We start from the raw sequence: 24,124 nt of genomic DNA on the forward strand, positions 1-24,124 counted from the left end.
CTTTTAGAGATGTCATATATTTCATTAACAGCTTTTTGACAAGCAAATGACCAGAAATGTTTCCTTTTATCACAATTTATTAAAATTGTCCATCTTCACAGCATAACAATCGTTATTACTGATATTTACACCACTTCTTCTCTTGTTACCATTCTTTCTGAACTCTACCTGTATTTACGTAATAACTTCTTATCTGGAACTTCTTGTATCTTCTCCATACCCAGTAGCTTTTTCTTGAACTAAGGAGGAAAATACAAACAAAGAATATTATTATTATTATATTATATTATTACACAGATACAACCAGTCAAAATAATTAATGATACTCATTTTGTTGCTGATGTTGTACTTGTATTTTTGATTGAAGGTTTCATTATCAAAATTCTGTTTTGTTCTACTTCAGAATTTTAAAAACTGATTATTTGTATTTCTCTCAAATGGAAAGGAAGGAAATGTTTTATTTAACAACACACTCAACACATTATTTACAGTTATATGGCGTCAGACATATGGTTAAGGACCACACAGATATTGAGAGAGGAAACCCAATGTCGCCACTTCATGGGCTATTCTTTTCGATTAGCAGCAAGGGATCTTTTATATGCACCATCCCAGAGAAGGTAGTACATACCACGGCCTTTGATATATATATCGTGGTGCATTGGCTGGAACGAGAAATAGCCCAATGGGCCCACCGACAGGGATCAATCCCAGACCCGACTATGCATCGAGTGAGCACTTTACAATTGGGCTACGCCTCGCCCCGTTCTGTCAAATGGGATTCAAACAGATGAAAAGATAAAGCAACATGAAACATAGTTATTTATTAGGCTCATTCTTAAGCCTCGCCCCGTTCTGTCAAATGGGATTCAAACAGATGAAAAGATAAAGCAACATGAAACATAGTTATTTATTAGGCTCATTCTTAAGCCTCGCCCCGTTCTGTCAAATGGGATTCAAACAGATGAAAAGATAAAGCAACATGAAACATAGTTATTTATTAGGCTCATTCTTACGCCTCGCCCCGTTCTGTCAAATGGGATTCAAACAGATGAAAAGATAAAGCAACATGATACATAGTTATTTATTAGGCTCATTCTTAAGCCTCGGAACATTTTTCATTCACACATTAAATTAAATTTAGGGCATCATTTTGTGGTAAATATGGTTATACAAAATTGAAATGGAAAAGATAAAATGTTCTTTAGTTACCCATAATTAATTCACGCAAAATTTCAAAAGTCTGTTAATGGAATTGTTGATCTTGAGATTAACTGTAATCACTGTGTGTGACAAAGAAACGACATCTTACTGTAGGTGACTGTGATTCCTCCTCATTCTCTTTGTCTTCACCTTGTGACGTATCAAAGCCCTGGCTGGCCTGGTCTGTGACGCTGGGCTCCTGGCTATATAACATACAGAGCAAACTTCAAATTTACAAACTAGGCAAACAATTCTCATTTATGATAATTTATTTTAAAACTTGAAGACTTTCTTATAAAATTATTAAAAAGTGTCAAATTTATGACAATACTTTGTTAGATATCTATCTATATTACCCCCCCCCCCCCCCCCCGCTAACTACATTACAGAAAAGAAGAATCTTGATCAATTGTTAAACATTATATTATATTAATGTAGTGTGTGTATGTGTGTGCATGCGTCTGTCTGTGTGTGTATCTGTGTCTCTGACACTGTGTGCGTGTGTCTGTGTGTGTGTCTACGTGTGTGTGTGTGTCTGTGTGTGTGTGTGTCAGTAGTAGAGCCCCATGCCTGAAGTGCAATGCATTATGGGTCACAGAATCGATTACCATCAACCGACTCCAGTTTCTTCCTTTCCTAACCAATGCCCCACAACTGGTACATCCATGGCTGTGATATGTACTATCCAGTTCATGGGAAATGCATAAAAAAGATCCCTTGCTACATTCTTAAAACATGTTTCTTCTTACACAGGTTTTATCACTTATTCGAAGAGAACACTCGATAAAGCTAATCTTATAATTAAGGAATATTCAATTGCGCTTCATTAGATATAAAACTATGGCTATTTGCTGCTTGACACATATGGTTATTCTGACACAGTCTAGATAGAGAAGAAACCTGCTAGTGCCATTTACCCTACTGTCAACAAATCACACCTAATGATGTTTTCTATACCAACAGGTTGGCGAAGATCCATTGCCATCGATCCTAACACTCCTCCCACCCTAAGGTAGTAGTCTATCATTGAGCTATTCGATATGGGGTGAGACGAAGCTCTTCAGTGTGGATGAGACAGCGACGTGCAATGCAAGGATCAAGGCAACAAGGCACAAGGCAACTATTATTCACAATACACAATACGCTTTCTGATAATCAATTTCACAAGAAGCTTTTGCTTTACAACAAAAATCATCATGCAAATAGATTAAGAAATTAATGCCAACTCATTAGGACAACTGTTAACAAATTATATAATGTGAAACGTAAAAATGTTTTTAAAAATGACAAAATTATTGGCTTGAATTTACATAAAATTAGAGTAAAATTATCTCAGTACAAGCAGTCTAGAACTGTTTTCAATTTCTAACATTTCCAGATAAAAGTGTGACAAAGGCATATGAATGAATAAAAGTTGAAACAAATATTTTGAGGTCAAAATTAAAAAACAGTGTAGCACATCCTAGATACCAAAGAGCTACAGTTTAACCTTTAGACTACTGGATTAATTTTTAACAAAAACCACGTTGAGTGGGTACAAGTTTATACCTTTTACTCACATATATTCACTTAAATATTTTATAAATACATGAAATAAAGTTCATATATGAATCGGTAAGTATTATTTTTGTGGGTTTTTGTAATTTTTATGATTTTCAGATCAGTTAATGATGATTAAAATTAGGCAAAGAAAAATCGAAAAAGTCACATTTACATACGGGCATTTGTGGCCAGCTGTCCAGTATTTATGTCCATTATTCAATATAACAGTGGTTTTCCGACCAGAATTAAAAAAAAAACCCAAACCTACAATTCGTATTGCAATATTTGGTGATTTTCGTTGTTGGTAAAACAATCAAATTAGCTGTCACAATCATCTATTGATCCATTAAAAAGACCGTGACATACAGCCATTGTTGTCAAGCGAAAATACTTGCCAAAAACCACTTTTTGAAGAAAAAAAATTCAAGGTATTTTCAATTGAAAAAATAAAAATAAAAGCCACCATTTTGAAAAGAAATCTTTTTTCTTTTATTATATTTCTGTTTCCGGTGAGTGCTGTGTGCAAAATGGTGAGAAATATGAATTGAGGAATGCACTGTATGCAGTATACAGTATGTTGACTGGCGTGACATCGGGTAAGATATCTCGCTTGCAGTAGTCAGAAGGTTAAAAAACCCAAAAATGTACTGATGTGTCATTAAACAAACATGTTTCACGTGTACCTTGTTGTGTTCTTTTCTGGATGTTCTCTTGTGGATGTCATGTGGACAGCAAGTTGTGCAGAGTCACTTCTAGTATACGGTACACATTCATCGGTCTCCATCCTTCCCAAGCATTCATCTTGAACAGATGCCACAGAGACTTCATCTTTACGACTCAAGCTTCCATCCTGATCCAACTTCACCGAGACTTCATCTTTACAACCCAAACTTTCAACTGTACCAGACTTTACACAGATTTCACTTTTGCGACCTGAGCGACCATCTTGACCAGACTTCAGTGAGACTTCATCTTTAAGACTCGAGTGACCATCATGATTAGAGTTCCCCAAGGTTTCATCTTTATGACTCGAGCGACCATCTTGATCAGACTTCGCCAAGACTTCATCTTTACGACTCGTCACTGTGACAGCAGCTTCATCGTCGGTACTCTCCATCTCAAATGGATCTTCATCTTGTTCACATGATGTGCTTGATGGGACACACACAATGGGAACCTGTAATGTCAAACAAGAAGTTGGCTAAAATTAAACATCTTGCCTACTATAAACATATTCAGTATTAGTTATATTTGCATCTATAGATGTTCATCTCAATGCAGTTTGAAAAATATAAAATAAAATAAAATAAATAAATTAAACAAATATATATATTTTTTTAGTGCTTTACATTATAGTCACAGTCCGAGAGAATCAAGTAATTATCCGAGAGAATCAAGTCATTACCCGAGACAATCAAATCATTACCTGAGAAGGCTAGTCTTTAAAAAGATTGGGAGAATCAAGTCATTACCTGAGCAGGCTGGTCTCTGAACAGATCGGGAAAATCTAGGGGCTGCGTTCATAGTGCTTTACATTATAGTCACAGAAAATTAATACATACAGCAGTTAACACAATAACTACTCACGAGTACCAAATAAATGTACACCTACGTTTATTAAATTTGTGAAAAAAAATTGGTGTCTACGCTTATTCAGCACCCTATGTTTAATTAAATCTAAAAAAAATGTAACCCCCTACGCTAATTCGGCACCCAACGCTTATTACAATTCTTAATTTATAAAATGCTTACATATAGCCTCTATTAGGGGTACCGATTTTCCGCAATCACGGAATCGCAAATCTTAAAAGGAATTTACAATTTTCTGAGTTGTCAAATAAAATGCCAACTTTTGTGGTCAGATAATACATTTATTTATTTATTAATATATATACATTGTTTTTCTGCTTAATTGATCATTTGAACCATTAAGGCACAACAAAGTATGTTGCTCTACGACAAAATGTAAACACACGTTTCCGAACATTGTTGGCCGCCATTTTGTTTTTATCGCTCGGCTCGGTTCGGTTTTATTCGGTTGGGTAAATTCCTAGGATGTGTTCGATTGAGTGCTCACCTGTAAATCGATGCAACAGTTCATGCAAGCACTTTATATAAATTAATCAATTACACTTCAACACTTCATTTTTTCACCAAACATTGAAGACGGGGGTACCGAATTTTTAAAGGTAAATATGACTTTTTGTTAAGCTATGTATACTAGAGTAGATAAAGTACAGTTCCTTTAGGATAAGTTGAACTGGCTCAAACTTTATCTACATTCTTTCCTCTTTTTATATATATTTTTTTACATTACAAATTCCACTCATTTTAATTACAAATTCAACTCAACCTTTTTATTTTCACTTGCAAATAGTTTATTAGAAATTAGCGAGAAAAATTAGGCAGAGTTACATCCCCTAACAGCTGGCATGGCCGATGACCACAGTTGTTTGTGAATCTTCAGCTGAGATTTATGCATGCCAGCCCCTGGCATCATAAGTGTCCCCACCTATGCTTTAAAAATAAAGAATGATACAGGTAAAAATTAAGTTGATGAAATTATGTTTTGTTATAATTGACCATGTGTTAAATATAGGAGATGAATCTAGCGAGCTGTCATCCACCCTGATTGTTTTGGTTTTCTTGCATGGAACTTTTGAAATTTTTTTCAAAGCTGCAATCTCGCCTCACATTAATTATCATAATTTCATTTAAATGTACAAACACACTTAGTTTTAATTAATTGTGTGTGACAGTGACACAGTTGTAACAGTTAGATAATAGAAACATATGTTTATAGTGAACACATTTTTTCATACTATGGAATTTATTACAAGTTATTTATTTCTCAGCCGCTTGTTTCTAAATTACATGTATACATGTACACACAACAATAGTATATTTTTGTTATTTCCAAAACACTTGTTTTTATTTTTACGTCAAAAAGAATTGTTTTCATTACTAGTACATTTTTACAGTTTAGCTAAATTTCCAGACCCTATGCTAATTCTGCACTCTACTCTCACACCCTATGCTAATTCCGCACCCTACTTTTAATTGATTTTAGAACATTTTCCAGACCCTATGCTTATTCAGCCCCTATGTTTATTACGCACTCGAGAGTAAAAGGAGAATATTAGTATATTAGTAAAGGGCTCCAAAATAATGGGAATCGTAAATTGATGTAATTTTCTAAGTTACCAGGTCCAAATTTTGTGGTAACCAGACTTAGACAATGATTGAAAGAATCAAGTTATTACCGGAGAAGGCTAGTCTTTAAAAAGATCGGGAGAATCAAGTCATTACCCGAGAGAATCAAGTCATTACCCGAGATAATAAAGTAATTACCCGAGAGAATAAAGTCATTACTCGAGAGAATCAAGTCATTACCTGAGAGAATCAAGTCATTACCGAGAGCAAATCATTACCCGAGAGCATCAAGTTGATTACCCAAAAGAATCAAGTCATTATTCTAGAAAATCAAGTCATTACTCGAGAGAATCAAGTCATTACCAGAGATATTAAAGTCATTACCCAAGAGAATCAAAACATTACCTGAGAGAATCAAGTCATCACCCGAGAAAAACAAGTCATTAGTAGAGAAGGCTAGTCTTTAAAAAGATCGGGAGAATCAAGTCATCACCGAGAGAATCAAGTCATTACCTGAGAGAATCAAGTCATTACCCAAGAGAATCAAGTCATTACCCGAGATAATCAAGTCATTACCCGAGATAATCAAGTCATTATCGAGAGCATCAAATCATTACCCGAGAGCATCAAGTCATTACCCGAGAGAATCAAGTCATTACCCGAGACAATCAAATCATTACCGAGACAATCAAATCATTACCCAAGAAGGCTAGTCTTTAAAAAGATCAGGAGAATCAAGTCATTACCCGAGAGAATCAAGTCATTACCCAAGAGAATCAAGTCATTACCCGAGACAATCAAATCATTAACCAAGAGAATCAAGTCATTACCCGAAACAATCAAATCATTACCCGAGAAGGCTAGTCTTTAAAAAGATCAGAAGAATCAAGTCATTACCCGAGAGAATAAAGTCATTACCCCAGAGAATCAGGTCATTACAGAGAGCATCACATCATTACCCGAGAGAATCAAATCGATTACCAGAGAGAATCAAGTCATTACCGAGAGCATCAAATCATTACCCGAGAGAATCAAGTTATTACCCGAGACAATCAAGTCATTACTGGAGAAGGCTAGTCTTTAAAAAGATCGGAAGAAACAAGTCATTACTGAGAGAATCAAGTCATTACCGGAGAAAGCTAGTTTTTAAAAAGATTGGAAGAATCAAGTCATTACCCTAGAGAATCAAGTCATTACCCTAGAACATCAAGTCATTACCTGAGCAGACTTGTCTCTGAACAGATCGGGAGAATCTGGGGGCTGTGTCTCGTCATCATCCAGGTCAATGTAACTGAACACAGCAGACCCTTTCTTGTCGACCTCCACACCACGCTGTTCAAAAGTATCGCTGTGCCCAGTTGCCGATGATGTAGCATCACCAGTTGATGGGTCCACGGATGACCGGTCTCCCAAGTTGTCTGTTCTGATAGATGAGGTTTGGGCGTCGGAGTGCAAGTCAGAGTGTGGCTCCTGCAGAATGGCTGTAGACGTTGCTTGTTCACTGTCAGCTGGTTCACCAGAAGACCTCTCCATGATGATGTCATCCACTGTCTGTGAACAAAACAGCAGATGTAGTAGAGCTGCAATTATCAAACATGACACAGTGATCCCGTGTACACTACAAGGGACATGATGGTCTGTAACAAGCACAAGTGTCAACATATGTTACACTTTGACAGGCCATAGGATTTCAAATTTCATGGGAAACACTTTCTCGGTTCCGTGACTTGTGATCATGGGAACCCATCAGAAACTGTTTTTAGATTCTGTTCAATAGTCATATTCTGATATAATAATCATGGGAAACTAAATTTCGGTTCCGTGATTTTACCGACACGATACCGGAAACGATAGTTTCCATGAAATTCGATGGGCTCTTTTGAACACTTAAAAAAGAAAGGGAAGGTTTTTCTCAGAAACACCTCAGCATATTTTTAAGTACCGCCAACATAGAAGTTATTAACACTCGTTTTAGAAACACCTCTGCATATTTTTAAGTACAGCCAACATAGAAGTTATTAACACTCGTTTGAGAAACACCTCAGCATATTTTTAAGTACAGCCAACATAGAAGTTATTAACACTCATTTTAGAAACATAAAGAGAACCTGCAAAGCATGCAGCAATGACTGAATGAATCTGTTATATGCACTTTCTCATACAGGGCAGTACATACCACAGCCTTTGATGTACCATTCATGGGGCTGTTTGCTTGTGACAGAAATAGCCCCACCTCCTACTGAACTCAAAGAGGGTAATTAACTGTACAGTCAATGCAGTGAACCACATCCCAGCCATTCCTCTGTGATATGCACAGGTGTCAACGTATGTTACAATGTTCAGTACATGTGTAACTTTTATCATAAAAACAACTGCTACATCATTTATAGACAACTAAAATCCAGTTGTGTGTACACTGAAGGTTCATAATTAGAACTCACAATACTATCTTTCCTCTGTGGTTCTGTAGTAACAAGTTTTTGGAAGCACTTATTTCATTGTTTAATGTGATCACAAAAAGCCTTCAAAATACTATGTATGCAAAGGTAATAAGTGCTGAAGTGCCATCCTAAGAACTGTTCCAAAACTGATTTGCTATAGCATTTGTATCACTATCAGGTATTTACTTTATTATTTTATATATAATATTAAACAAGCATTATACATAATATAAGATGAATTTCAAGGGCTGCAAAAATAATCAATTATCTTTTTAAAAATCATATAGTAACATAATATTGGCGACAGAAACATGCAAAAACCCACAAAAATAAGTTCAATTCAAAAGCCCAATAAAATATACCTTTATCATTTAAGATGTTTTTGAAGGATTTAATGAGATTTCCAACAAATATTATCTGGTTTTGCTTTTTAAATTTTACCTTTTATATTGCTCAGTGTAGAGTTACAGAAATAAATGTTGCACTTGGTACGTGTGTTGTAGAGTACACCTACGAATCAGATCACTTGGTACATGTGTTGTAGAATACACCTACGAATCAGATCACTTGGTACGTGTGTTGTAGAGTACAGCTACAAATCAGATCACTTGGTACATGTGTTGTAGAATACACCTACGAATCAGATCACTTGGTACGTGTGTTGTAGAGTACACCTACGAATCAGATCACTTGGTACGTGTGTTGTAGAGTACACCTACGAATCAGATCACTCGGTACATGTGTTGTAGAGTACACCTACGAATCAGATCACTTAGTACATGTGTTGTAGAATACACCTACGAATCAGATCACTTGGTACATGTGTTGTAGAGTATAGCTACGAATCAGATCACTCGGTACATGTTGTAGAGTACACCTACGAATCAAATCACTCGGTACGTGTGTTGTAGAGTACAGCTACGAATCAGATCACTTGGTACATGTGTTGTAGAGTATAGCTACGAATCAGATCACTCGGTACATGTGTTGTAGAGTACACCTACGAATCAAATCACTCGGTACGTGTGTTGTAGAGTATAGCTACGAATCAGATCACTCGGTACATGTGTTGTAGAGTACAGCTACGAATCAAATCACTCGGTACGCATGTTGTAGAGTACAGCTACGAATCAGATCACTTGGTACGTGTGCTGTAGAGTACACCTACAAATCAGATCACTTGGTACACGTGTTGTAGAGTATAGCTACGAATCAGATCACTTGGTACTTGTGTTGTAGAGTACAGCAACAAATCAGATCACTTGGTACGTGTGTTGTAGAGTACAGCTATGAATCAGATCACTTGGTACGTGTGTTGTAGAGTAAAACTACGAATCAGATCACTTAGTACTTGTGTTGTAGAGTACAGCTACGAATCAGATCACTTGGTATGTGTGTTGTAGAGTACAGCTACGAATCAGATCACTTGCTACGTGTGTTGTAGAGTACAGCTACGAATCAGATCACTTGGTACATGTGTTGTAGAATATACATGCGACTCAGATCACTTGGTACATGTGTTGTAGAGTACACCTGAGAATCAGACCACTCGGTACATGTATTGTAGAGTACACTTGCGAATCAGATCACTCGGTGCGTATGTTGTAGAGTACACCTGCGAATCAGATCACTCGGTACGTGTGTTGTAGAGTACAGCTACGAATCAGATCACTCGGTACGTGTGTTGTAGAGTACAGCTACGAATCAGATCACTCGGTACGTGTGTTGTAGAGTACACCTACGAATCAGATCACTCGGTACGTGTGTTGTAGAGTACACCTACGAATCAGATCACTCGGTACGTGTGTTGTAGAATACACCTACGAATCAGATCACTTGGTACGTGTGTTGTAGAGTACAGCTACGAATCAGATCACTCGGTACGTGTGTTGTAGAGTACAGCTACGAATCAGATCACTCGGTACGTGTGTTGTAGAGTACACCTACGAATCAGATCACTTGGTACGTGTGTTGTAGAGTACACCTACGAATCAGATCACTTGGTACACGTGTTGTAGAGTACAGCTACGAATCAGATCACTTGGTACGTGTGTTGTAGAGTACAGCTACGAATCAGATCACTTGGTACGTGTGTTGTAGAGTACAGCTACGAATCAGATCACTCGGTACGTGTGTTGTAGAGTACAGCTACGAATCAGATCACTTGGTACGTGTGTTGTAGAGTACAGCTACGAATCAGATCACTTGGTACATGTGCACAGACAGGGTAGTACATACCACAGCCTTTGATATACCAGTCATGATGCACTGGCTGGAACAAGAAATAGCCCAATGGGCCCACCTATGATCCCAAGTACATCTACGAATCAGATCAGTTTACTTACACAACTACGTGTATAGCACACCATAATGTTTTAACCCTCAACACATATGTAGTGATACTTCTTCTTTGATCACAAAACCAGCTGTTGCGACAGTTACGCTGGATGATCACAATTAGCATCTATATTAAAAATTGTTCCAGGCTTTGTAGTATATGCTAATATATATGAAAATAATATTTAAAAAAATACACATATGCATAAACTTGTAATTTGTGCATGTACATGTATGTATATGAATAGTGGTTTCCCTAGCTTGTTTTAGCATGGTGCAGCACCATGCCTCAATAGTCTAGTGCCATCTTGCCTTAATCAGTACCATGCTGCCCTGAGATTAAACAAGCCTTTTTCAATAATTAATTCTAAAATTGCCTTTATAAAACACCCAAAAAGGTATTATTAATTAATAAAATATGCTTATTTCAATTAATTTTTGTGTATTTTTAATGAAAAACAAGTGCCCCGAAAATGGTGAGAATGCCCCAAAAGTGGTTGGTCCACCATGCCGTGCCTAATTTCTAGGGAAATCACTAATGAACCATATCTTTAGATGATCTACAACCCAGCGACTATATAAAAGATGATAATACTACAATTTCATATAATACAAATATTAAATCCAGAAAAATAACTATGTACATAAGTTAGAAACAATAAAAATCCAACTAAACCATTAAAGTGACCTATTGTGATTCGTTTTCATCCATCGTGCATAAACCTTTCACATTTTGGACTGCTTCTACAAAACTTCTTGATCATTCCCAAACACATTTTGTGGGAAACTTCCTTGGCATGTGGAGAAACAAATTTGTGAATCTGGTCACTCTGACACCCCAGGAGCCCAGGACTGTGCAGGAAAATTATGACAATTTTAAAAAATCATCTTCTCTACTTCTCCACACCCCGCAAGTGTCATAACAGAACAATCTATTCAGAACACACCACATTTTCAAAGGGCACCAAGGCTAACCTGAAAGGCAGAGAGGCTACTTTCATACATTTTCAAAGGGCACCAAGGCTAACCTGAAAGGCAGAGAGGCTACTTTCATACATTTTCAAAGGGCACCAAGGCTAACCTGAAAGGCAGAGAGGCTACTTTCATACATTTTCAAAGGGCACCAAGGCTAACCTGAAAGGCAGAGAGGCTACTTTCACACATTTTCAAAGGGCACCAAGGCTAACCTGAAAGGCAGAGAGGCTACTTTCATACATTTTCAAAGGGCACCAAGGCTAACCTGAAAGGCAGAGAGGCTACTTTCACACATTTTCAAAGGGCACTAAGGCTAACCTGAATGGCAGAGAGGCTACTTTCATACATTTTCAAAGGGCACCAAGGCTAACCTGAATGGCAGAGAGGCTACTTTCACACATTTTCAAAGGGCACCAAGGCTAACCTGAAAGGCAGAGAGGCTACTTTCATACATTTTCAAAGGGCACCAAGGCTAACCTGAAAGGCAGAGAGGCTACTTTCACACATTTTCAAAGGGCACTAAGGCTAACCTGAATGGCAGAGAGGCTACTTTCATACATTTTCAAAGGGCACCAAGGCTAACCTGAATGGCAGAGAGGCTACTTTCACACATTTTCAAAGGGCACCAAGGCTAACCTGAAAGGCAGAGAGGCTACTTTCATACATTTTCAAAGGGCACTAAGGCTAACCTGAATGGCAGAGAGGCTACTTTCATACATTTTCAAAGGGCACTAAGGCTAACCTGAAAGGCAGAGAGGCTACTTTCATACATTTTCAAAGGGCACTAAGGCTAACCTGAAAGGCAGAGAGGCTACTTTCACACATTTTCAAAAGGCACTAAGGCTAACCTGAATGGCAGAGAGGCTACTTTCATACATTTTCAAAGGGCACCAAGGCTAACCTGAATGGCAGAGAGGCTACTTTCATACATTTTCAAAGGGCACTAAGGCTAACCTGAAAGGCAGAGAGGCTACTTTCATACATTTTCAAAGGGCACTAAGGCTAACCTGAAAGGCAGAGAGGCTACTTTCATACATTTTCAAAGGGCACCAAGGCTAACCTGAAAGGCAGAGAGGCTACTTTCACACATTTTCAAAGGGCACCAAGGCTAACCTGAAAGGCAGAGAGGCTACTTTCATACATTTTTAAAGGGCACCAAGGCTAACCTGAAAGGCAGAGAGGCTACTTTCACACATTTTCAAAGGGCACCAAGGCTAACCTGAAAGGCAGAGAGGCTACTTTCATACATTTTCAAAGGGCACTAAGGCTAACCTGAAAGGCAGAGAGGCTACTTTCACACATTTTCAAAGGCAGTTTTATTCAGGAAGTTGATTTAACCAGAAAGGAACTTTTAATTGTAATTCTGTTAAAGCAGTCATTCATCAATAAATCTATGTGTTCTAGTGGTGTCATTAAACAAAACAAACTAACTTTTTAGTGGTGTCATTAAACTCAACTTTGGGGGGGGGGGGGGGGGGGGGGGAGAGATTGAAACATATCTGGTCAACTTGAAGAAACACTGCTGCTGTTCCATCTCATCACAGCAGGTCAAAGTCCACTGGTTTCGGTCCATCTGAGCAGATTCTCAGAAGGTGCTCCATAGTGCTTAATTTCAAATAGTCGCCAGTATTATCTTTATGCAGGAGAATTGCCTTTCAACTTGAGATGTAGAGTCGGGCAAGACCAGAATGATTTGTACTAGTTGGAGGATGTTTGAATACAGATCTTTTTTTTCAGTGAATATTTCCCCCCGATTACTGTGTATGTCATGGTCTTGTGATGTTTCAAGAGATCCAACTTCATCATCATCCATTCCCCATGTACCACACTGACATCATAAACTTAATTATATTACCCAAATGACCCATTTAATTATAGAATTAAAAACATGTGGAGGGAAATCCAATTCTGTCATGTGACCATATCCACAAAAATGTAAACATTGTCTGAGGATAAGTATGTTTTTATCATTTAAATGTAGTATTCCGACGCCATATAACCGTAAATAAAATGTGTTGAGTGCGTCATTAAATAAACATTTCCTTTAAATTGAATATTTAAAACAATAAACAAAATACATTAGTTAGGGGTGGGGTACACAAATAAGCAATTTGCATCATTATTTTGGGTGCTTTGATTTTTCAAATGATCATTTGCCATAGCCTCTGTTAGAAACATAACTATCTGCCCTTGATTTGCATAGCGCCAAGTGGCCCAAACATGCAATGAATTATTTCCGGCGTGTTCACGCTCCAGTTGCTTGCTACAAAGGCCCTTTGTTACTACTGAATCGTGAAGTAGTCGTCAACTTGTTCTTTGATTTTTTGACATTAATAAAGTTTCCTATTTCTATTATTGTTTGTCAGATTGTGTGCAATCGCCTTCTTTTACAGAAAAGAAAATGTACAATATTTTTTGGTGCTCAACAGAAATACTTACGATCACGTCTTGGGGAGATCAAGGAAAAGGGGCTTGTTGATCAATGATCGACTCATTAAATCGGCATCTTAATAAAGTTTGGATATTTGCAATTAATAAGCATGTGTTTGTGTATATATCAATGTGTACGAACGGATGTGTACATTAATTTGACTAAATGACTAGCTGTGATTTTAAATCAGGGGTTTCCCCAGGGCCGTTAGGCGTAGCGGCCCGACACCCCTGGGTCTGTAAAGTAAGCGCTTTGACGGCGTGGAAGTGCCTTAAATCAATTTCCGCTACGCCTTGATTTGAAGTGCTTTAGAAAAACAATTTTCACAAAATCGAGTGTGGCAGTCGACTATCTCTTGCAAACAACTTGTGTACCAGTATATCAAGCACACCTAATTACTATGACAGGTAAAACACTTCCTAAATACCTAACAATGGACCAGTCGTCTGCTCACAACTGGTGTTTAGTAATTTTACCACATCTACTGGGACCGCTAATCCGTCAGGAAGGCGCTTATGCGTAACAGGATTTCCGTGCCGAGCAATCAAGCTTCAAGGCCGATCAAAGAAGATGCCCGTTGACAGAATCAACTGTACCATTTAACTGAATAAACGATAGGTGAAGCACTTTTTAAAAGTACAGTTAAGTTGGCAATCAATCATTTCTATCCTAACACCCCCTTCCCAAAACTCCCACATACTGGAAACATCCAAGGCTCGTGCTGTTGGTAGCCAAATTAGCCATTGGCTAATTAAAAATTATTTTTAAAAAAATGGCAAATAAAATGTGCAATTGGCTAAAATTTTGGCTAAACCATTTTCTATCTTCTGATGTGAACAAACGGTTACATAATCTATCCGACAGCTCAAACATAATAATAATACCAAATATTCAATTAGCGTAATAGCGATTTCGCGACCGGTAACGAGAAAATCCAGAATACAGCGTAGGCGTTATGTTTGTTTATTTTAATAATCACTGTTATTAATTTTAACCGCATGCATTCAAGATGTAGGCCTATGACAGCAATGTGATGGTAATTCAATGTCTGGAAGATCTGTAACTTGTTATTTTAACTTTGTAAAGTCTTTGAACCAAAGTAATAAAAAACAGACCGACAATGCGTGTCAATTTGAATACACATGCCAGTTCTGTGACGAAAGACATTTAGGCTATCCCAAGAGCCGAGTTCAGCCAGATCGAGCGAAAACCAAACGTTCGCTACACTGGTTTGTGCGCTTCACGTTAAACCAAATGGACACGACGGACATCAATGAAATAGTTCGCGAACGTTAGGAAGAATGTTCGTTGGCTGAACCGAGGAAAGCTCTCGACGCGAATATACGTCACGCTTTGGAGTCAGCTGACACCCACGTGTCAAGAGGCTTCGTTGCGGACATTGAACAATACGATTACACAGAAGTAAATCTTGATGTAAATTTGTAGAAAAACAATAGTTGTTTGCATCAATGAATAACTAACGGCAGTTTCATTTATTTCCTTTGTCTTTGTTAATTTTGTACCTATGGTCGAGAGATCGCGATCGCGGGAAATGAACATGCAGTATTTATACAAATTGCAGTTAAAAGTACACTGAATTAGCTTACAATAATCATATTTGTTAGATAATGTTAGATATATATTTGAAAAGACTGTGATTACAATAATCATATTTGTTAGATAATGTTAGATATATATTTGAAAAGACTGTGAGGTGACATTTAATGATTTAGCTGGACATGCTAATGATTTGAGAAATGTCAATTTTTATAGAACGATGAATATGCATCAAGGCTTGTGATTAATGTTTGCCATTGTTACGGCACTGTACATCACTTTTTTTTTTATCCAGTAGCAGCACATGTGTTAAATATTGGAGATTAATCTAGCGAGCTGTCACCCACCCTAATTTTTTGGGTTTTCTTGCATGGAAATTTTGGATTTTTTTTTAAAGCTGCAATCTCGCCTCACATTAATTATCATAATTTCATTTAAAATTAAACATACAAACACACCCACAGTTTTATTGAATTGTGTGTGACAGTAACACAGTTGTAATAGATAATAGAAACATAATTTGTTTATAGTGTGTCCCACGGGGAACGCATCTTTTTAATACTATGGAATTTACTACAAGTTATTTATTTCTTAGCCGATTGTTTTCTAAATTACACACAAAAATAGTATATTTTTATTTCCAAAACACTTTTATTGTTATTTTTACGTCATACCAAACTGAAATTATTTATAAAAAACCCAAACATTTTTGTAAGAGGATGGGACGGACTATATGTAATATTCCGATCAGAAGAGTCCCCTTCCCCACGTGCTATATTACGGGGGGGTTTTGGGGTTTTTTTTTTTTTTTCTGGGGACGCATGACCCGACCCCTCATCCTACACAATTTCCTGCACATGCGCCTGTTTGACTAAATATTTTGTTTGCTGCAAATTAATTAGGCCAATATACATTGCATTATAAAGTATAAATTTTGCTGTAATAACAACTAAATATATAATTTAACCTAAAAACATCTACCTAGTAACAGTACTTGTTTTATTTACATTAAAATATTTTTATAAAGATTTATGTTACTCTTGCATGCCGATTATTTAAGGTAGGTAGATTATAAGCGTAAGTGGCAGGCAAAGCAAAAAACCTAATATTTAAAAAATAAAACCCATGCAAGAATTTAACCCCCCCACCCAAAGAAACCCCCAGTAACAACAAATCTGCCCCCCCCCCCCCCCCCACCTCCCCAAATAAACAATAGCCTACAAAACAAGACCCCACACACCACATGCACAACCAAAAACATAACCCAGACGAACACACTGGTCAATTACAACAAAACACAATTTCTGCTACTTAATTTTTACCTGTATCATTCTTTATTTTTAAAGCATAGGTGGGGACATTTATGATGCCAGGGGCTGGCATGCATAAATCTCAGCTGAAGATTCACCAATAACTGTGGTCATCGGCCATGCTTGCTGTTACCGGAACACACTGGAACTGGAAAACGGTTAAGGGGCGTAACTCGGCCTAATTTTTCTTGCAAATTTCTAATAGAAGCTACTGTTGGTCGTTTTCTTTTTGTACCACCACTTGATAACACTTCAAGGCTTGTCGCCTTAAGCCCTGATCTCAATCACTGGTGTTGTCAGAGACTGGACCCAGCCTGAACGTTGAATGTATATTAGCATGACAAATCTGTTTGAAATTGGAATCATCAACCCGTGCACTCATTGGGTACCACGGTAATTGGTGACCCACGAAATCGCATAACAATATGGTAACATGTTTGTTGTGATTACAGTTTTCATTACAAGCTGCCAAGTACTGTAGGCCTAGAGGAAAATATATTGTACAATCATAACTCCAGTTATCTCATACATTGTAGTTTTTTTCTGCATGCAAAGGTGAAGGTCATTGGAAGGGTTGCTAGTCACTTCATACCATGGTCTTTTCATACCATAGTCATTTCATACCTAATTTGGTCGTTTTGTACCCTGGTCATTTCATACCCTGGTCATTTTGTACTATTGTAAAACGTTATTTCATACCCTAGTCATTTTGTACCTTGGTCACTTCGTACCATAACTGAAAGTCATATTATACCATGTATTAATAAAAAAATTATATCACCTCGGTAGTGTCTTTTACAAAATAACATTAAATTACATCTATAAGATGCAAACACCATCTGCAACTGACTAAATTGTTTTGACTTCATAAATCAATAACTATTTAATTTTGTCCCCGAAAAAAACCATCAAGTCATTTCGTACCATACACTGAAACAAATTTGTGGTTAATTTAAGGGATATTTTATCAGCAAGAGACTAAAAATTATTGCCACTTTGTATAAACATTAGCAATTGGCTAATTTGGTGGCAATCAATAGGGTAGTTAGTGTTTTTAATGGTAGTTATTGTTTATTTCTTAAACAAAGAAGATGCAAATAAGTAATATACGGCCATTTCAGCTGGTAACTGACAAAAACTGTCCATATTTATTTATTATCAGTAGTATATTTATTAATTGTGAATATAAAAAGCGTACTTTGGTCAATTGGAGCCAATTTCATAAAACATCGAAGTTGGCAGTTAGTAGTAAATACCACTTGCCAGATAAAATGAAAATAACAGTTAACAGGTATTATGGTTATCAATAACGGTATGCTGCACAATAACATGTGCTGAATTTCAAACTGTCAAAATAAAGTTTTAAAAAAGCAAAAAAAACACTGCTTTTATACTATGGTCAATTTGTTTTCTCTATACTGGTATAAAATGACTAGGGTACAAAAAGACTTTTCAATAATGGTATGAAATGACTTTTTGCAATGGTAAGAAATGACATGGGTACGAAATGACCAGGCAGCATGGTATGATCATGCTTTGAATGTTAACAGTCAGAGCGTTGACAACAGTGTGAAACACCCGTTTTACATGAACATGATAAATTGCTGAGTTTAAAGTATGGCGTGTTACCTCTCCCTGGCAGATGTCACCACTTCTAGTGCGGGCCACTTCAGCTTTAATCCTCTTCTTCCTCGCGGGCAGAACTCGCTCCTTAACATTCTCCTTCTGCCTTCTCGACTGCCTCAACCTGCGCTCCTTCTTGATGGGTTCCTCTTGCCAGTCTCCGCCCGCATGTACATCCACACACACAGTGATCTTATCGCCACCTGCAGTCTGTACGAACGGGCGTTTCCGCACCTTTCTCATGGCCGTTATTGTAGCAGTTCTTTGATCTGGGTGATCGTCCAAGATAACACTGCTCTTATCAGAGGCTAGTGTATCCGACTTGATCAGTGCCGGTCCACACTTCCGACCTCCCACATCTTCTGTAGGATCTTCACCGTGTTCTACAGCTCGGCCAGTGGCATGGGGCTCATCTTTAGACAGCAGAAGCACCTCCTGAAACAGATATAGGATATTTAATGGGTTTTTGTCCAGTATGATTTATGTCAATATGTCGTTCATCTGGTTTTAGTGTTTACACAAACGATGTTTTTCTCAATAGTGATTTTCGTAGCTTTTCTCCTATCATAAATACCAAAATATACTGTTTCTGTGCTAGGACTAACTTAAAAACTACCAGGCGAAAATAATAATTAGGTTTGTTTGGCCAAACCCAACTGACCCACGAAAATAAACACGTGTCAAAATCTTTTTTGACCTCTGTTAGAGAAGATTTTTTTAAAATAAATATTTAATCAATTTTAATTTAGGCTTAAACAAGTATAATATTTATCTGTAGATGACATTTGTCAAACATTTTAAATCCTTGATATAATTTAACCAAAATTTATTAATGTCAGTTTCGATTCATTAGAAATTCTGTATTTAAAATGCTATTCATAGTACAGAGAACACCATTATCCCCAAGACGGTGGAACGAGATCTCACGCACCGCCGTGCATGTGTGTAATACATGGTACATACTCTTGCAAAATGGGTTTTAAACTAAATCAATCTAACGGTAGCTGCACAGGTACCTTTGCGTGAGCCAGATGATGCTATGTATGCTTTGACAGTCACAAAGTTGTGACAGTCACAAAGTTAATATTAGCAGTCATTTTGTCCAACACGAGACCAACATCACATTTGCTATTAATAGACCCAATTCAGTACGAAAGAACCTATACAAGTGTCGAACTTCGCGGAGAATCCATAATTGGACAACTTATTCCGATTGGCTTGGAATAGTGGTGAGAGATATTTTCATGACACCCGTCTATCAGTGTTTTTAAATTGCATCAGTATATAATCTAACATTCTAAGAAACTACCCATAAAGCAGGGGTGGGAAAAAATAAAATTGTCAATCAATCCCACGTGATGTCATCACTACCAGGGGGAGTGGGGTAGAGGGAGAAAAAAAAGAAAAGAATAAATATTTTTATAAAACCATTTAGAAGGCAATATTTGCACAATAGTATTTTTTTAAAAATCATAGTGGCGTTTGTATATTTTTATCTTGAATCATGAACACAAAACATCAAAACATGAAAGAAAACAATTCTTGATCACATTGACCAGTGAAAAACCCCCAAGAAATTGTATATATTTTATAAATTGGAATAAATAATATTAAAAAAAGGAATAAAAGTTATGAATTTTAACTTCCATATATGTATAAAACGTATGAGCATTCAGTACTGTGTCCTGAAAATTAATAAAAGATGACACTGATGAAGCGTTTGACAGCTTGAGCTAGCACATGTTAAGACAAAACGATTGATAACAGTCGCTGATTGGATGACATTTGACCTCTAGCCTGTGTAGCCTCCCACTTGTAATTAAAAAAAAGTGGAAACCTTTTTTAATTTTAAAGTCCTTTATAATTATTGGATACACTACATTGAACAGTCAACAATAAATACATTTATAGATTATTTCAGCATATTTTATGCTATTTCAAGCAGTTTGTATTTCACAAAAGTCCCTTGCCTCGGACTCGACACTCGACACGACAGAGCTCTGTACAGGTGTTGACTGTAACCAGTTGCAAACTCTGGGTCCTTTGTTTTAATTGGAGTATAATACCTCGATAGCTTTCTCACCAAGAATGGTGTTAGCCTATTGTTAACATCTGTTTAATCTTGTGACCAGCTCATGCAGCGGCTTTGACAAATGTCTAGCCTAGTGGCAGTGGATTGATACTACTGTAGGTCCGATTTATGGTAGACTTAAAAATCACAGATGTCTGAAACACCAGTCATATTGACCACTATTTATTTATTTATTATTATTTTAAATCATGCACAAGATACCATGTGACACCCAATAGCCGATATGTATTTTTGTGCTGGGGTGTCGTTAAACAGTTATTCATTCATTGCACAAGATACCGATCTCTGGACAGACTGGTCCAGATAGGAATTTGTTCCAATAATAGAAACGGACAGGTGCTTCAGACCGACAAGAAAGACAAAAGTGGGACCGGCAAACAAACATTTAAAAAAAAAAAATTTGGTCTCAGATATCAAGAATCGGTCCCAGACCGGGAAAAAAGGGATTTTCCCATCCCCTGCCATAAAGGTTCTGTGACATGCTTCAAGCATCAAATATCGTGACATCAGGACTTTGAGAATTTCAGCAAACTACCGGTACCTTAAATTGTAAATATGTCAGTAGCGTGCTAATGCAGGTAGCATTTTATAATGAAAGTACATGGATATATTGTATCTTTCGCATACTGGCAATGTAGGCTCATTTTCTTCCAAAAAACTGTGAATTTTTTTTTTTAAAGGTTTTCTGACAAACGATTACAGCTTTTGCACGAACGAACTGTCGTTTATGTTTATATTTATTTTATATAACTGACAGATGAAGAACAAAATCGTTCATGCCAACTTTTATGCCCTGCAACTGCACAAGGTGACATATCATATATATTTGATTAAATAGAAATTCTATTTATTATCTTTATTCTCACAAAAATATACCACAAATACACTGGATACCATGTACATGTAACTGACCAAGAATGTCATTTTGCTAAGTGATCGAAGTCAATACCCTAAAACAGCAGTTTCTAGACCTAAGCAAAAATGTTTCCTTGTTTAACAACACCACTGGCCACAATGATTTATCAATTACCGGCTATTGGATGTCCAATTTCTTATAATTCTGACATAAATATACATCCATATAGACTTAGAAAAATCTGATACATTTCGTATAATTCTGACATAAATATACATCCATACAGACTTAGAAAAATCTGATACATTTTTCCATCAGCAGCAAGGGATCTTTATATGTATTTTCCTAGACTAGCCATGGGATCAATGATTTAAAAAATGTACTAGCCAAGATTAAAAATTAACTAGCCCTACTATAAGTAAATACAATTTTACTCATAGCAATAATCGGATATGTTACCTAGAGAGGGTCAGGCATCGAAATAAGCCGAGAACGGTTGTTCAGGTTACTGGGAGGTTACCACATGTAAGAAAAGTCGACAAACATTTCAACAAATGGTAGTTTCTAAAAGTAAACCAGGCTTCCACTTTTAATTTTCTCGTAAAGAATTGCATCGATGTTTGCATGCACACATGCAATTGCAAGCAATTATAGTCATTTTGTATTTAAGCAGTGCCCACTAAATAAATTTACTTCCGCATTTCGTTTTTGCGCACAAAATTGCACCTATTTTCATGCACACTTGTGCAATTGCAAAGCAATTCCGTCAATCCGCGTTTAAGCAGCACCTACTAAATAAATTTACTTCCGGATTTCATTTTTCATACCGATGTTCGCGTGCACCAATACAATTTGAGAACGTCCACATTTTAGCAGGGTCAACTTATAGTTGTGGCATAGGTTACTAGGCTATATTTTGTGGTAACCTGTAAATGGCTTACCAGACACAATGCTTATTTCGATGCCTGGAGGGAAATATAGCTTAAAAACAGGGTTGGGTGTGGCAGGATATTCATATTTACAAAATAGAATTAATGCAGCATTTGACAACTTTTTTCACTAGCAGTTGGGCATGGTGAATAGTAGTTATTTACTAGCCCAATATTGAATATCACTAGTCATGGGAGTGGGGCTACCATAATCTACAAGCTCTGCAGGTACTATTTTGGCAAATTACCATTTCTCGACTAGCACCTGAAATCGACAATTATGTTTGAAATAAATATTCATCAGTATCAGATACATGTGGTTGCTCCCCCACCCTAATATAAAATCCAGGCAACCCCTCTACGAAAACTTGTCCTCCTATTTAAACTGATTTATAAATGTCTCAAATAGTCATGACAGTGTTTGAGGATTCAGTGGAGAACTCTCACACTCACCAAACACAGAAAGTGGTCTTTCAGCATTCAACCGTACTCTGTGTTGTTATCACATTCAACCGTACTCTGTGTTGTTATCACATTCAACCGTACTGTGTTGTTATCACATTCATCCGTACTCTGTGTTATCACATTCATCCGTACTCTGTGTTATTACATTCAACCGTACTCTGTGTTGTTATCACATTCAACCATACTGTGTGTTGTTATCACATTCAACCTTACTGTGTGTTGTTATCACATTCAACCTTACTCTGTGTTGTTATCACATTCAACCTTACTCTGTGTTGTTATCACATTTCAACCGTACTCTGTGCTGTTATCATGCTTATTTGTCATACGTATGCAACTAGTCTCCTTATCCGGGGATTGATCCCGGATTTTTGGCAGGGTCCCATGTCTGATAGGATTAGGGAAATCAGCATCACTGGAACATTGGTTTTCTGGTTACTGAATGATGCACTGCACCATTGTTCAATTAACTTATCACAACACACATGCTTACCAAATAGTTCCACATCAAATTGGCAACTGTCAGTGTCACTTATTTTTAGGATAAATCTCGGGTATTTTTTAATTTCTCGCCTGGAATTATTATCTCCAAAGGGAAAGTGCTGCTGTACATACATTAAGTAGGACGGAGGATGGAGGAAAGGGTTGACAACAAAATAAACCAACAGAGTTCTTACCGCCAGCTCTTTTTTCTCTTCCCACTCCATACCAGCTATGTCTATGCCAGATTCTGAAGAAAGAAAAAGATTTACTTTACTCAAATATTTTTTGTAAAATCATTATCAAAAATAAACAATGTATATATTTTTGTCACACACAATGTCAGTGCTATCTACTCTTCATGCTTACGACGACACTGATTTCATCAGAAATAGATGCCCAGATTTATGAGCCAGCTACATGACCTCTCTCCAGGCATATGTATCAAAACAGAAAAATGTTATATGATTTTGCATACCTTGTAAAGTTTTGTTGTACAATTCTTCCTGTTTGGTGTCACAAACATCTCCCAGTTTATCCTTCAGCTTGGATCTCCTTTTTGTAACCATGCCTTCAGTAGCAATGGCCTGCAATAAACAACCACTGATAATGATCACTAGTCAACACCAGTGAGTTAACCTAAGATTTAATTCAAATAGTTCAAGTTTCAAATTCTAATATGATACTGAATCACATCGCGATAGGAATTGCACGATGCAATGCATCCATT

At 37.0% G+C, this 24,124-nt stretch overlaps 1 protein-coding gene across 6 annotated transcripts in view; it reads right to left on the reverse strand.

Annotated features, from left to right (window-relative positions):
* LOC121384066 overlaps window positions 1-24,124 on the reverse strand; it is a 61,904-nt gene that overhangs the window by 30,015 nt on the left and 7,765 nt on the right. For 4 of the 6 annotated variants that reach the window (XR_005959335.1, XR_005959336.1, XM_041514284.1 and 1 more), the window contains exons 3-9: window positions 23,873-23,981; window positions 23,592-23,644; window positions 18,579-19,007; window positions 7,117-7,449; window positions 3,429-3,922; window positions 1,313-1,406; window positions 169-239 (exon numbers count right to left, since the gene is read on the reverse strand). Coding sequence is in view for 4 of the 6 variants with exons in the window: in XM_041514284.1 (XP_041370218.1) it covers window positions 169-239; window positions 1,313-1,406; window positions 3,429-3,922; window positions 7,117-7,449; window positions 18,579-19,007; window positions 23,592-23,644; window positions 23,873-23,981 (1,583 nt within the window). In the remaining 2 variants the exon portion in view is untranslated. Of the gene's footprint in view, window positions 1-168; window positions 240-1,312; window positions 1,407-3,428; window positions 3,923-7,116; window positions 7,479-8,780; window positions 10,685-18,578; window positions 19,008-23,591; window positions 23,645-23,872; window positions 23,982-24,124 lie in introns of those variants that run through there. The other 2 variants (XM_041514287.1, XM_041514286.1) reach the window with 2 other exon arrangements.

This window comes from Gigantopelta aegis, chromosome 10, assembly GCF_016097555.1.
Source record: "Gigantopelta aegis isolate Gae_Host chromosome 10, Gae_host_genome, whole genome shotgun sequence".
NCBI classification, from domain to species: domain Eukaryota; kingdom Metazoa; phylum Mollusca; class Gastropoda; order Neomphalida; family Peltospiridae; genus Gigantopelta; species Gigantopelta aegis.